This window comes from Eublepharis macularius, chromosome 2 (genome assembly GCF_028583425.1).
Source record: "Eublepharis macularius isolate TG4126 chromosome 2, MPM_Emac_v1.0, whole genome shotgun sequence".
Classification (NCBI taxonomy): Eukaryota; Metazoa; Chordata; class Lepidosauria; order Squamata; family Eublepharidae; genus Eublepharis; species Eublepharis macularius.
Window position 1 is genome coordinate 213311430 of NC_072791.1, and position 16073 is coordinate 213327502.

At 43.5% G+C, this 16073-nt stretch overlaps 1 protein-coding gene across 1 annotated transcript; it reads right to left on the bottom strand.

The window, feature by feature from the left end:
- Positions 1-235: 235 nt before the first annotated feature.
- On the bottom strand, positions 236-15221 carry ZC3H15 (zinc finger CCCH-type containing 15). Its single transcript, XM_054971709.1, has 10 exons — positions 15053-15221; positions 12491-12592; positions 11446-11557; positions 11182-11334; positions 9512-9603; positions 6233-6415; positions 5525-5671; positions 5280-5381; positions 4408-4534; positions 236-2309 (listed from the first exon to the last, which is right to left on the bottom strand). Exons 1-10 carry the CDS (start codon positions 15125-15127, stop codon positions 2116-2118), a joined length of 1287 nt encoding a protein of 428 aa, XP_054827684.1. The 5' UTR covers positions 15128-15221; the 3' UTR covers positions 236-2115.
- Between the last annotated feature and the right edge of the window lie 852 nt (positions 15222-16073).

Consider the following 16073-nt stretch of genomic DNA (forward strand, 5'->3'; position numbering starts at 1 on the left):
TGAATAGCTGCTACCGTACATTAATTTTCATGGTATACAATTCATACTACCATTCTAAGCAGTTCTACCTTTCAGTGGGCTTAGAAGAGTTAACTCTGCCAAGGATGGAATTGTTAGATGCATTTTCCATGCTGTTCACTGAACACTTTATTATATAATTTATAAGATCAAATCCTATCATCATTTAGCTTGAATGCAAGCTTATTCAATCTATTTCAAAAAACAGTACAAGTACAAAAGTCAATCTACTATATTTCAGTGGGCAAAATCACTTTCAGGAAAAACACATGAATGGAACCACTTGTGCTTCTTTAGAGTTTGTTTAGCCAGGGAAAGATTTTAAAAATTACAACAGCGAAAGAAAAAAGAAACAGCAAGATACCCAACTATCTACTCATTATTCCTTAAAAGTAACAAGCATATATAGCAGGACTAAAAAAAAAAATGCAAGCGCTTTTTAAAAATAAAATCGCATGAATAAAAAATCCACAATTCTGCTTTGTATAAAATCAAGGTGAAGGAACAAGTGATTATCTAAAAGGGCTTCAATAGAACAAGAGGATGAGAAGTGTCAACAAGGAAGTGAAGGTCAAAGAAAAGCAATGAAAAATAATTTAGAGACAGATGGGCAACTGAAGAAAGAGGTTTAGGGAGACCTAGATTTTGTATTTTAATTGGGACGCACCATGACAGAACGCCAGCAATGTTTTTGCAGACTAGTCCATAACTTGAATTTCTCAACCTCTGGACGTTGTATTTTATGGGTCATTTTAACATTAAATTCTCGTATTATCAGAACTCAGGTGACCAATCACGACAACTCTACCTTCCAGGGTTAACAACAAATCTCTCCCTTCAAAGAACATTTGCCAAATCAATCTAGTGCTTTCGGCTACAAATACTTGAGCCATACTGCAATATCAACTTGTCCTTACCAAACGATCAGATAAAATCATTTTTGAAATTAAACGAGACTCAGCTCCTAAGCTCCGACCCACCAGAAATGTAACACATTTCAGAATTCTCTCATTTCGGTTCTTGCTGTCTGTCCTGCCCGGAACACTTCTCTACTCTGCTTACGAGAGATACACTGATTGCTAATGATAAAAGTACCTGGACCTGATGTCACTTCATACCACACTGTAAAAACGGCAGTTCCAAACTACTGCTTCGCTTTTGTTCTAGGTATGAAATGTAGGACTCCACTCCTTTAACGGTTCACTTGAAACAGAACTTGAGTATAACCAGTTCTGAAATCTCTCCAAATCCTTACAAATTTCCACTATCGACCAAAGGATGCATGCAAGAGTAGGGAAACCAGAAAGAAGCAAGTAAAGGACGGGTAACGTTTCCCACACACTTGGAAACAATGGAAGGCAGAGGAAGGACAATATGCTGTTTGCTGCTCCGTGTGAATCTAGAGACTGCAGCGTCAGCTGCAGCTCATACCTACAGTGTTGCCACAGTTAAAGGTCTAATGCATACTTGCAAAACATGCGTCATACACTAAATGTAGAGCCAACATGTTTTTTCAATCAAGAGTCTTTATTTACACCTTTGCGGGTTCAGTGTAAAACTTAAATGGAGGGCCCCATAGTCGTGTCCCGTTATGGAGCTTTACCTCCGTCACCTGTCTGGTCGTAAACAATCTAAGCAACTTCAGAGCTTGCCAAAGCATGGCCATTTCGATCTGCAATCTTGATTTACAGCACATAGTTCAAACTGTTATATAATCATTCAAAAAGCAGCTCTGCGGAAGGATCGTGTTCCAATATTCTTGTATGCCTGGCAGCAATATTCCCTCTTCTTACATCCTGGCAGCAATATTCCCCCTTCATACATCCTAGGAAAATAGTTAGACCCCTGCTTTTAATTGGAATCTCATTATCATGAGATTGTATGTTAGAATCCTCTCAGTGTCTTGACTGGGTGGCTTATGAAGCGGCAGTTAACACTGAATCACAAAAAAGTTGTGGGGGGGAAAAGATGTTTAATGTTCTTTCCATAATCACTTGAGGAACCAAGAACACTGCATTTAAGAAACTGCAGATAAATAAGATGGAGCCGGTATTCATTTTGTCAAGGAGATTTAAATTCATATTTGAATTTGATCATTCATTCTTCTAAGTCAAGTGTGTTTAGTTCTTCTTCTAGTTCCTCCAAGTCCTCGCCAGTAAAAAGGTTTTCATCAACTGGAACGGCATCTATGATTCCATTTTCCTGAGTGTCTTCAATGTCACTGTCGTCTTCCAAATCACTTTGTTCTCCGTTCTCCAGACCACCTCCTGATGCTTCGCTCAGCTTGTTATCTGAAAGTGAAGACAAAAAAACCCTGAAATGTTAAAAAACCCAACCACCTACATCGTGTGTTAAAAACCCTACTATCATGAAAGCAACATCTGCTTCAAGAAAAGAATAACACCGAGATCTCATGAGACTATGTGGTGACAGCTTGGTGGTCATTGTGCTAGATAACCCCCAACCAAGATTGCCATGGTTTCCGAGCCTCAGGTCGGGGGCTAAAAAGAGGTGGTAAACAGGGTGGTAAACGAGCGAGGGGCCAAAAAGGTAAAAAGCGAAGACAGGGAAGGCGGAAAGAGCAGAATAAATAAGGAAGGTAAACAGGAAAGGACAGGCTGCAGATAGTCCTGTGGGTGGGGGAGAGAAAGAGAGCGGAACAGAGATTCTCTCCCCTTGTTTACTAAAGTGATTCCGTTGGAGTTAAATGTACTGTTAATATCGACTATGCAGCTCCAAGCAGCAAGGGTGATGTGCTCAGAAAAAATGTGGCTAAAATGTTTAAAAATATGTCAAATAAGGGTTCGAAATGTAAAGAAGGTATAGGGACATTTTTCCACATGTGGTGATCCTGCAAAGAAGTGCATAGATATTGGATAATAGTACATAAGTTATTACAAAATATCTTACAGATAACAATTCCTTTGAAACCAGAATTTTTTCTATTAAACTGTATGTCGGATATAAAGAGAGAGCAAGAACACTTAGTAATCCATATAGTTACAGTGGCTAGAATCTTATTAGCAACCTATTGGAAACAACAAAGAATCCTCCAGCAAGAAGAATTAATAACAAAGGTAATGGAAATGGCGGAATTTGTTAATGAAAGGGCAAATGGAAGAAGACATCTCGGTACCATGGGATCCTTTTTACAAATGGATGACAAATAACTATAATCGGTAAACGTAAATATGATATTAAGATTAACTGTATAATAACATAATAGAACTCACAATTGATGTAATAAGATGGAATATAAGAGATAAAGAAATAGATAATAGATATCGACAAGTAAAATGATAACTGTCTCATATTGTATATATATATGTGTGTTGGAAAACAATAAAAAAAAATTTAAAAAGAAAAAAAAATGAAAAAAATGTATTTTTCAGAACTGGTAACTCAAGACACCAAACACCAATAGTATTACTGTGATCCTAAGCAGTCTATTTGGAAGTAATAGGAATGGGAGATTTACACCTCGACATCAGCATGTTTACACAAAGCCAGTCCCACAGAGTCTGAGACTGGCTTCTTAAGCCAGCACTCTTGATGACTATTGCTGTTATTTTCAAGCAGTTTCATAGGATAACCAAGCTAGTACAGACAATGTACAGTCTGTTGAAAAATCCAGCTAGTGTAGCGGAACATTTGTTTCCCCTTTCACCATGGCTCAAATTTCAATAGAAGTGGAAGATAATAAAAGGGGAGGCAAGGGAAGAGGACAAAGATGGTGAGACCCACACATCGCCTAACCTTGAATTTCATGCTAAAGGTTGGGTTCAGTGCAAAATTTCCTCTTCTGCTCGAGTTCTTGCACAAGCGGAAATGCCAGAAAAAGATTGCAAAAGCCCTGAGCTAAGTCACATTTACTGTACTCCAACTTATGGAAGATATTGAACATTATATATAGGGATAAAATTGCTGGGTGTTGTACAAGATCTTAGACGTACTAAACAGCCATTCACAGAAATACTGCCAAGTAATCAAGTTAAGCTTGTTTGCTTTAATGAAATGGCAGCATTCTGCCAACTCTTCTTTGCCCCTCTGGAGGGGGGTGGAATACCCCAAAATATTGAGTGATGCCTTTGCACGAACAGACCTTGGGAGGGGAACTTTTGGTTGCTGTCCAAACCCAAAGTGGAACCCAGTACTGAGGAAGTGGTGCCAGCTGGCAGCACCATGAAGGGGGAGGGGAAAGGGGGGGTGAGGCGGGGGGAAACAGGTGGAAATGGAGCAAGTGACAGCGACTGAAGGGACTGGGGGGGTGAGACTTCCATTTCTCCTGCAAGGCCTTGCAGGTCCCCACTTGTATAACTCAGCAAGAAGACTCGTCATGACTTTTAAGAGAACAGCAAAAAAGACTTCCACCCCACCCACAAACCTTACCATCTTTTTCAACTGAAGAATACATGCTGAATCGTTCCAGACTAGCTACGGTAATTCCAGTCTCATCCACTGCTTTTGGAACATAAAGGTTCAAGTCCACATCGTTTATGTTCACAAGCTCACTGACCTGTCGGGAAAAAGAAGAAAAAGGTTTTCTCCTCACCATGTAATAACAACAACAACATTCAATTTACATACCACCCTTCAGGACAACTTAACGCCCACTGAGAGCAGTTTACAAAGTATGTTATTATTATCCTCATGACAATCACCCTGTGAGGTGGGTGGGGCTGAGAGAGCCCTGAGAGAGCTGTGACTGACCCAAGGTCACCCAGCTGGCTTCAAGCGGAGTGGGGACTCAAACCCAGCTCTCCAGATTAGAGTCCTGCCGCTCTTAACTACACCACCAAACTGGCTCTCAGTTTGGTGAGAGCCAATCTTTCAAATGTTAGACAACCATTTTTTTGATGGTTGTTGGGGGTTTTCCGGGCTGTATTGCCGTGGTCTTGGCATTGTAGTTCCTGACGTTTCGCCAGCAGCTGTGGCTGGCATCTTCAGAGGTGTAGCACCAAAAGTCTTTTGGTGCTACACCTCTGAAGATGCCAGCCACAGCTGCTGGCGAAACGTCAGGAACTACAATGCCAAGACCACGGCAATACAGCCCGGAAAACCCCCAACAACCATCGTTCTCCGGCCGTGAAAGCCTTCGACAATACAACCATTTTTTTCTCCAAATGTGGTAAATTCAACAGCCGGTGCAGCCTGTCATGTAGTACTGGCCAAGAATGTGACATTGCGAGACTTGGGATATGGAATAAAAAGGGTTCTTTTCCCTGGTTTCTGACAAAAATTTGTCACAGGGGGTGCTTTACCTCATCTTCGCCAGTGCCCTGAATATAATGAGTATCATCTGCCTCTTCGTCGTCCGCATCCACCAGCTCAGGCCGGAACTCAAATACTTCTCGCCCGCTGATCTAACCACAAAGAAAAAGAGCAAAGTACACGGCTAAGCAACATGAAGCAGAGATATAGTACTAAAGGCAATGTTCAAGACGCTTTGCTTACACAAAAAGGATGGTTCTCATGTTATTATCTGTACCAAAGGGGCCGAGCTTACCACCAATGCTTTGCCAGCCTTAAAGTCAGCTTTCCTTCTTTCCATATCTTGTTCATCCTTATCAATCTTTTCCTGTCTTTTCCTCTTCTTCCACGCAAGGAAAGACTCTAACGTAATTTTAGTAACATTTGGTCCTAAAGCAGCACGCTGAAAAGCAAAAGAAAATATTCAGAGGCGGCTTTTCGTTATGAATATCTTTACCAAGATCGGCTGAGACTCTTCTGCATTTAACAGGATATACCTGGAATGTACTGCGAGGGCCCCCCCCCATTATTTTTAATCATTATTCTCTTCTAAACTGACAAGGAATCGGTAACCATTAATTAAAGCTAGAATTATAAATGTTCAGATTTTTAAAAAGATAACTCTGAAAGAAGGGTGCCCTCTGAAGACAGGAACTGAATATTACCTTGTCATTCCCAACTTAGAAACTGAAAAAAAATGTTTAAAAACTATCCCTAGGGAAGTGAAAACAAATGTATTATGTGTTCTATTGAAATCCTATTCATTTATTTTAATAATTTTAAAAAGAGCTAGAAATTACAATTCAGGGCATTCATTTTTTTCAAGTCAGCATGAAGACTTAGTTGCAAAGAAATTTAGCTAATTTATCATCACAATCTTTCACTACGAAGTAACCTCCAACATGCCCGTTTCCCCGTCCATAAGTCACAAACCAGGGTTTTCCATAAGAATCTATTCCATTACCTCTTTTTCTATTAGATCTTCTAAAGAAATTTCTTCTTCTTTTTCTTCCTTCTTTTTGTCTTTTTTGAGTATGAAGCCAGGAGGAAGTGCATGGCGGTACATACAGTTGTCTCCACCACCAGGACAGACCCAAAACCATCCATACTTATTGTTTTCGATAGCATCAAGGAAATACTTGCAGACCTGTATAAAATGTTTATCATCAAGTTCTGCTCTTCTGTTCTGTGCTTTTTTAATATACGGAGTGGATAGAATTTCTGGCCACCATGTACAAATTAAAGCAAGCTGTCTGTGATTCTAACACAGCCTAATAAGCTGCCTTAACCCATACTTCTAGTAAAAAGTTAATAAAATACCCACTGAACTTTACATAGGTTTAACCAATCAGTGCCTCAGCAGCTTGGCATCACACCTAACAGAAGAAACCATCACCCCACAAGAGCCAGTTTGGTGTAGTGGTTAAGAGTGCGGGACTAATCTGGAGAACCAGGTTTGATTCCCCACTCCTCCAGATGAAGCCAGCTGGGTGACCTTCGGTCAGTCTCAGCTCCCTCAGAGCTCTCTCAGCCCCACCCACCTCACAGGGCGTTTGTCGTGGGGATAATAATGGCATACTTTGTAAACTGCTCTGAGTGGGCATTAAGTTGTCCTGAAGGGCGGTATCCAAATCAAATGTTATCATTATATTTTTATTAGTAACAAAGCCTGCTGTGGGAAAAAATACAACGGGATCGAAAAAGGGGAGGGTGGAGAGGTGGGCATTGCCACCTCCTCCATGACTGAACCTGACCAGGTGAAGGCGGGGGGCAGACATTGCCACCTGCTCCACTCCTGATCCCAGCCTGGTGAAGGTGAGGGGGGCAGGCATTGCCAGATGCTCCACTACTGATCTGAGCCGGGCGAAGGGAGGGTGGGAATTGCCTCCTGCTCTGTGCCTGATCCCGGCCAGGTGAAGGGGGCAGGCACTGCAACCTGCTCCACGCCTGATTCCGACAGGGTAAAGCTGGGGCGGGTATTGCCACCTGCTTTGCTCATACCAGCCGGGTGAAGGGGGGGCATTGCCTCATACTCCGCGCCTCATCCTGGCCAGGTGAAGGCGGAGGTTTGGCACTGCGGCCTGCTCCGCTCCTGAACCCAGCTGGGTGAGGAGGGGTTGGACATTGCCTTCTGCTAAGTGCTTGAGCCCAGTTGAGTGAAAGCAGGAGGCAAGCATTGCCCCCTGCTCCACCCATGAAGAGGGGTGGTGGTTTGCCACTTGCTCTGCTCCTGATCACAGCTGAGTGAAGGGGTGCAGGCATTGCTGCCTATTCCGTGTCTGATCTCAATGGGGTGAAGGAGGTGGGCATTACTCCACTCCTGATCCCAGCTGTTTGAAGGGGAGCTAGAATTCCAAGCTGCTCTGCTCTTGATCCCAGCTGGGTGAAGGTGGGAGGGGTGGGCATTGCCACCTGCTCCGCTCCTGATCCCAGCTGGGTGAAGGCGTGGGGAGGGAGGCATTACCACCTGCTCTGCTTCTGCTCCCAGCTGGGTGAAGGCAGAAGGCAAGCATTACCGCCTGCTCCATGCCTGATCCTGGCCTGGGCTTCCCACCACGGTGTGCTCTCAGAGTGACGGGCTGCCTCTTTTCGGCTTCCCTCCACAGCAGCGCCCTCTGGAGGCGCACCAGGGTAGGAAGTGAGTTGTCGGGAACACGGTTAGCCTTTTATATAGTAGGATAACTGCATATCTGAATGGTCTTTTGAAGGTTACCCCTCTTTTTAAAATTCCTGATGTAGCATATCTATAGGCAGACCATGAGCAACCCCTAAACCTGCAACAAGATTTACAGTGAATTCCTAAGCAGAGTTACTGGAGGCTAAGTCCGTTGATTTCAATGGCTGTAGACTAGAGTAACTCTGCTTAGGATTTCACTGTCAATGTAGTGCTCACATAACTGAGACTCGGGGCCGAATCTGGAGAAGTCTAAATGATCCCATTAAAAATTAATATAGCTCAAGACATGGCAGTGCTAATAATTTGCAGACACGCTTGTTCTCCCTCAGCCTGTAAGGCAAAATATGTTTAATGCTTAACAGCCGTGTGCGCAATCGAAGAGGGAGATTCATCTCAACAAAAAGTCAAAGCTTCAACAGGGGAATGGAAGACCTTGAGCATATCCTGTGAATGGAACTAGTTTATAGAAGCGTTCCTGCTAAAACCCCCTTCCCATGGCAAAGCACTGAACCCTGCCCAAAGCCCCAGCCACCCCAAGAGTTGAGAAAGAAGACAAGATGCAGCATAAGGCTGCAGTCACAAGGGGGAAACTGGCAAAAGTCACCCTCACCTTACCAGCTGTACAAGTCTCAGAAGAGCTTGCATGTATCTGTGCGCGGAGGGCAATTCCTTCATCTGCAGCCTCCACACTGCTTCCCACATTGTTCCCAAGAGTCCCCTAAGCTTCAGACTGGCTCAGAGAGGAGGACTACAGTTGGACAAAGAAAAATCTCTTCTGCTAACTTGCTTTATTTGTTTCTATAGGATCCAATGCATACCATGCAGCTGGGTTTTAGAGGACATGTGCACGCCACAGTTTGCTGGTTCAGATATAACTACCAACTGTGGTTTTCCACAAAAGAGGAAATAGTAGACGGGGATAGTGTTACATGACAACCAAGCCAGCGGGGATCTCTCTTGAAATAAATTCAAGTTGGAGGTTATATACAGGACATTATTTAAGACTTCGTAGTATTTTTCTAATTGCTTCGCTTTACCCTTCATATACAATCATTATGATCATTACAATCTACTCTTACAACGTACTAGTTTTAGGCAATGTAACTAGACTGCAGCGGACTACCCTTGCTGATGTACTGACCTTCTTGAGAACAAAGCACTGTTCAAAACAGGTTGTATCATCAAGATAGCTACCAATCACTTGACTGCAAATAGGATTTGCTATTATTCACTGTGTTTATATAAGGCAACACTGTTCGAACCCTAAGCTATGTTGTCTGATGTAAGACGTACAGTGTATTTTTAAAACAGAAGGCTCTTAAAAAGTTGAGTCATTGTAATATTAAATTTAAGATGCACAATAACAATTCCATCATAGCAGTTTTTGTTTGTTGCAAGTTATGCACAACGATTTTTAAGGGCATCTTATTTTACAAGCTTTTTACAGAATGAGATAGGAAATAGACACAAATCCACGTATGCTACCGTTAAAACCCAACCCAAAAATTTAATTCTCCAAATGATTTCAGCAAGTTACTGAAACACAATGCAAGGAAAAGGACATACTATTTGTGTTTTGGGTTTTTTCTTTTCGGCCTCACCATGCTTCTTGTTCACCACCTCTTCCAACTTCTTCTCATCCCAGTTATCCATTGTGTCTAGATAGAACAGACAGAACTCTCACTAAAACAAGAAAAACCTGCAGCTACATTAATACCCCCACCATATTAAAGAAAGATAGAACCACATTTGTAAGCGTGTCTAATGTTTGTTTTTATGTCTCTGTGTGTTTTAAAACAGAGGGAAGATGGCATGGTATAGCCAGTTTTTGTCCAATCTTGGAAGCTAAGCAGGGTCAGTACTTGGATGGTCAACCACCAAGGAAGACTCTGCAGAGGAAGGCAATGGCAAACCACCTCTGCTTCTCACTTGCCATGAAAGCCCCTTGCTGGAATCACCATAAGTCGGTTGTGTATGAGCATGCATAACTGTTTTAACGTTGTGTTTTAAGGTTGATTTTAATGGTTTTATATTGGAATTTTTGTTTGTATATTTTGTTAGCTGCCTTGGTGGCCCTTCTGAGGGCAGAAAAAGAAGGATAAAATTTTTAAAAATGCAGGAAGAATACAAACAGATTCAGGAACAAAAAAGTTACTATGAAAGGAGACAGGTTTAAGATGAAACCAAACAGTAAAAGAGATTGGCATGGAAGAACAATAGGAATTCAATTTGAAGAAAGGTCTGAATTATCTTCAAAATGAGAATTCAGGTAACACTACATGACACTGAATGTCTATTATATATTGGATGTACATATATTGCCCAGATTTCTAATTGAGCTACATGAATGGCACTTCCTTCTCTTCTTCCAATTTACTCCCCTTTTTCATGAAGTCTTCAGTGAAATGCCAAGCTTGTGGAACAACAAAATTGGATGTTCATTAAGACTTCAGCAATCCTGAACTACTATTCTGAGATTTCCATCTGATTTCATGCTTTCAGGATTAAACATTTCACGAGGTACATAACATGGAGTAAATACTGCTTTAGTTTTTCGTTATATATTTTGTTAAAGCCTTTCTGGCTATAGCCATTATCACTGAACTGATAAAGCTACTCAGATCTAGTTTAAAACCTCAGATGCTGAAAGAGAAGGCAAGTAACTGTCCAACAAACTGATTTCAAGCGTAGTTATATAGCCAGACAGGAAACAAACAAACAAAAAATGCCCAAAATGTTTTCTTTTTGAAATAATGCTGGTCTGGGTTTTATACAGTGGCAACAGAAAGTAGTGCTAGAATGTTCCTGTTTCCCGCTTCCCTTGAACTTCTGCCTGTGAATTTCAAAAAGGTAGAATTAAGAGGTGGGGGAACCTGGTGGATTAAGAGAGACAAAATGTGGATGACCCCCCTGAGAAGACGTTTCTCCTCCTGAATCTTCAGCCCCTGGCACTTCTCTTGGTGCCATCTTTCTGAAGCTCTCAAGACAGCTGGGGAAATGGGAATAAATCCATCTGCTAGCATCTTCCACTCATGCTGCCCGCTGATTCCTTCACTGTGATGATTTTTTTTTAACAATTAGACATCTTATGGCCACTTGCCAGACTGAATACCACGTGTCATCCTACATAAGAATGCTCACCAAATCAATGTTGCACTTCGACTATATCCACATCTGTGCAAAGATACGTTTGTTTCGATAAAATCTGCTCATGTTCTGTTTTCTGAAAGACTTACCCTTTTCAAGCTCTTCATCTCGTGCATCAATGTACACACTTCTCTTTTCACACTTTCTCTCCAAAGACAAGTCATGAGAAAATTTGCACTTATCTCCTTTTGTGCACTGCCCTTGCTTGAAGAAAGCACAGACTACTGACTTGGGATCGGCACCTGCAATATATGCAGTTTCATCATTTATTTTTTTCCTCATTTATTTCAGAAAGACAACACACACCCCGTTTGAGACATGTAAGACAAGAAACTACAAGGCCTGCTGCTTACCTTTACTGATTTTCTGGGCAGCAACTACAGGTTTGAAAAGTTCATTCAGCTCCTGTAATTCTTTCTTCTTGTCATCTTTTTTAAATTTCTTGTCAGCATCTGTTTGAGCAGTCTATAAACAAAGTCATCAGTAATGAAGAATCACAAGGTTCTACTGAATGTGCATAAATGCGAACTATAGCATGTTATACAGGATTTGTGATGCACTTTCGCAGAAGACACACTGCAGTCCACCAGTAAGCAACTGAGAAAGATCTGGTGGTAAGCTCAGATTCTTGTCGAAAATGACAGGCTTGGTGGGCCTTGCTCTGATCCCACAAGACATTAACTTAAAAATTAAGTGTGTGTATTCAGGGTGGAACACTTACTACAGGTCAGTTAAGTTCACTTAACAGTGAAGGAGTAGTCCCCTCATCCTTGTAAATCTGACACTGCACTGGGGTATCATGCCTGCCAAGAAGCTGTGCCATTAAGGACATACAAGGGCTCTAGCCAACTTTATCATCAAGTCACATCTTCTGAAGCCCACCCATTCCCAATACTCACTGATATATCATGTGATCACAGGGTGTGCAATAAAGCCAAAACAAGGAAAAAGCTGTATTGTCGAAGGCTTTCACGGCCGGAGAACGATGGTTGTTGTGGGTTTTCCGGGCTGTATTGCCGTGGTCTTGGCACTGTAGTTCCTGACGTTTCGCCAGCAGCTGTGGCTGGCATCTTCAGAGGTGTAGCACCAAAAGACAGGGATCTCTCAGTGTCACAGTGTGGAGAAGATGTTGGCAGGTAATTTATATCTACTCAGGAAGGCGGGGTTGGGCTGAGTCATCCTGCAAGAGTTTCCCAGGGTGTGGAATGCTTTCATGGAGTCATGGAGTGAGTACCATGGGTCTAGCCAAAGGAAGAAACAGAAGCAATCTCTGTCTTTTGGTGCTACACCTCTGAAGATGCCAGCCACAGCTGCTGGCGAAACGTCAGGAACTACAATGCCAAGACCACAGCAATACAGCCCGGAAAACCCACAACAAGCAAGGAAAAAGCTGCTTACCTGTCGTGGGTTTTGCTGACCAAATTTCACTTGATGGGTCACAGCCTTGATAAACTTCTGCTGCTTTGCTCCTTTCTTATTCTTTAAACCAAAGGTTTTGTCCTATATGGGAAAGATTTGTAGAAGTAACAAGACAGCAGTTGCATTTATGTAGGAGCTTCTTTACTGCTCATCTACTTTTATCAACTATTCAGGTTTCAACAGCTGAACAATAGTTTCACTGATGCACATACACACACCCTGAAATATGTAGTCATCTGATTTCAGGCCGAGGGTCTTCCAAAAAGAAGGAACTTTACAATCTTTTCTCCCACACGTCTCTTTGTTTACACAGCTTCTTGCAATGATGAAATCTATGATTTCAGGACAACTGTACATACCAGTTACATTTTACCATGTGTGTCTGTGCTGCATGTTGTGTTCCCTCAATTGCTATTTGTGAATGACTGAATGTTGTAATCCAGGAAGTGGCAATATACACAAAGCACAATGATGCTACATCTATGGAACAAAACTATAGTCGAACTTTAATTTTGTTCTGTGCTATACAGCCTAAAATAAATCTTAATGTCTTCTCTCTTTGGACTTTTCTATTAACTATTGTTACATATACAGAAGTGTTGTTAACCCCGTTATGCAAAGGGATGCACTCTATCCTGATATAGATACACTGTGCAGTTTGCACAGTTTACAGCACTCCATTATCAAACTGAGTATGTAAACATGGAGCACTTAACAGGAACTAGGTTTTCTGGACAGTCATTTTCAGAGAGGAGTCAAGGGTGCTAGGCCAGAAATTTCACTGTGTAATCTGCCTTGAGTCTCAGTAACAAAGTTGGACTATAAATACAATAAAACAGCATGGTTGGTTTCTGGGTATCAACTCGGAGTGGATAAGTGGTATCTCCCACCAGCCATCTATGCTCTTCACTCAGCCTCCTTGTTCAACAGTAGAGACTACGCATGCATAGTACCAAAGCACATGCTAGCGCACCAGAATCCAAAGGAAACTTCAAGGTGGCTAATAGCGTGTTCACTGCCCAGTTCTAGGCATTCTCACTCGAAAGTGCTCAGTCTTATTACACAGTGATGTTAAACCCACAATAAGCATGCCCATGTCTATATTGGCAACAGAACTTCCAAATGTACACAGAACTGCAGTCTTAATCTTACCATAAAAATCAGCTCTTACTTTTCCAACCACCGATACCAAAGCTTAAGGCTGTTGGAAAATTCACCCTCTGAGCCAAAGTAAAGGACTCAGGGATGAGGAAATACACACAAGCCCACGGCATTCTCACCAATTCCTTCGTCACGTACTCCGGAACAAATGCTTGGCACAGAAAACAGCCCTGGATTGCCTAAACTTAGTCTCGAAACTTTTACAAGTTCATAGCAGCCCCTCAAAGAATACATTAAGACACATCCCCTGCAACTGCCTTCAGTCCTGCCAGCGAATTGTCCCTTTCCTGCTCACTGTGCCCGGTCAGCAGCTGCCGGAGGCCTGTGCCACAACTATAGCCAGAGTTTTTAGATATTTATTGTAGCCTGTACTGTTGATAGCACCAGTTCCTGTAATTTATATTTGTGTTGTTTTTAGGCATATGAATGGCTTTAATGTATAATGTATGATTTTCTATTATTGTTAGCCACCCTGAGCCCATTCATGGGGAGGGCAGGGTACAAATATAATTCATGTATATATGTATGCATGTCATTTATGGTCTGCCTTTCTCACTGAGGCGGTTTACATGATGTGAAAGTAGTACAGTCAGCATCAAGGCCAACTTCATAAACAATGCTGTAGGGTGAATAAAACACAAGTTTACAAAGCAAGAATCCAATACACAGTTGAAGGAATGCCAAAAACAGAACCTAAGCAATTCTAGCAATACAGTGTTGAAGAAATGCTGAAACAGAACAATAAATCAATAAAAATATATGTTATCTCAAGGTTATTTAACAGAAAGGCCTTTTAGAGATTCAATAAACACCCACACCAGGCCCAGAACATAAGCTGGAGCTACGACATGAAGCACCCCGGCCCCTTTCGGCTGGGTCTGTCCCTTAGACCCAGCTTAGCACCAGGGCGGGGAGCAAAGCAAGAACTGCCTGCCTCCCAATTCTGCCCTAAGGAGGAGATAAAACGGGGCTTAGCATGTTTCTGCAGAAGCCGCAAAGCCGAGTCTGGGCTCCGGGGGGGGGGGGGGGCGCAGAGACCAGCCTGGCCTCTCCCCTCGGCGGCTGAATCCCCGTAGTGTAGCCAAAGCCAAAGCCGCCCCACTGCAGCCGAGGCTTGCCCCGTAAGGAAAACTCCGCCCCGGGAGCGCCGGCGTGAGGCCTCCGCCCCGTCCTGCCTGCTGCCGGGTGCCCACGCGAGCAGGAAGGCATGGGGGGTGGGAGACCGGAAAAAGCCGCGGCCCTCTCGACGGTCCGCAGCCTGGGCTGCTCGGCCCCCTCAGGGCGGGCGGAAGCTCCCCTGCCGGCAGCCGGCCCGGGCCTGCCTCTGCCGGGCCGCTTCCCCGGCTGCTCCGCCCGCCCAGGCCGCGCCGGGCGGCTCACCTCGATGATCTTCTCCTTCTTCTTCTGGTCGGCCTTCTTGTTGCCCGCCACGGGCGGGGGCTTCTTGGGGGGCATGGCCGGAGCGGGGCGCCGCGGAGGCCCGGAGGAGGCGCCGCGTTTGCGACAGGCCGTCAGTGGCGGCGGCCGCGGCCGCGAGGTATTGTGGAAAGGGGCGGGGCGCAGGCGGGCGGCGGAGAGGCATTGTGGGAAGGGGCGGGGCGCCAGAGAGCCTCCCCCGCCGAGACCTCGTGACTGCGGGGGCGGGGCCTGTGCGGCCTCCTTGTTTACGTCAGGCGCTTCGTGGCGGCCGACGGGCGGGACTCTCTGAGGCGCTTGGCCTGGCAGGAGCGAGGGGGAAAAAACGAGCCGTGAGATCCTAAACAGAGTCTCGCCGGTCTAAGCCGAGTGAACTCAGCGGGCTTCGACTGGAGTCGCTCTGCCTAGGAGCTCACTGTGGATGACGTAGTCCAGAAGGACAAATTCCGAGTTTTTGGCTGAAGATTGGAGGGGGGAGGGTGCCCCAACCACTAGGCAGGACCGCCCACATTCGGGTCTCTCGCAGTTTTTTTAAATTATTTATTATAACAAAAGGCGGATACAGAAAAAAAGAATAAAAGGGGACAAGAAAAACAAATATAAAGCTGTGTGCTGCAAGGATTATTAGAGTACATAGTACAAAAAGCGTAATCTTTAAAGGCGATAGAATAATAAACTGTTCAGTGTATGTATTTTCAAATAAACACGTGCAGAATTCAAACCTGCTACTTAAAAAAATATAAAACTCATTCCATTATTATTCCTATCTTACTACCTTTTCATCATCATCATGCGGATTCCTTAATACGACTAATGATCATAACCTTTAAGAGTATTAAAATAACATGGGAACTTTTAAACCGGGATGTACTAAAACGAATGACAGAATTGCCCATTGGAAATAATGGGAGAGGCTTGAATGCCCATAGGAAATAATGGAAAACTGGAATGCCCATTGACTTGCATGGGCTCCATTGAAACGCAT

Bases quoted from the DNA above. Each gene is read 5' to 3' on its own strand.
- ZC3H15 (XM_054971709.1), bottom strand. From the start codon at position 15,127: ATGCCCCCCAAGAAGCCCCCGCCCGTGGCGGGCAACAAGAAGGCCGAC. The intron at 11,558-12,490 runs GTAAGCAGCTTT...CTTTGTTTATAG, and splicing joins GTCAGCAAAACCCACGACAG to ACTGCTCAAACAGATGCTGA. The intron at 6,416-9,511 runs GTATGTCCTTTT...CATTTTATACAG, and splicing joins AAAAACCCAAAACACAAATA to GTCTGCAAGTATTTCCTTGA.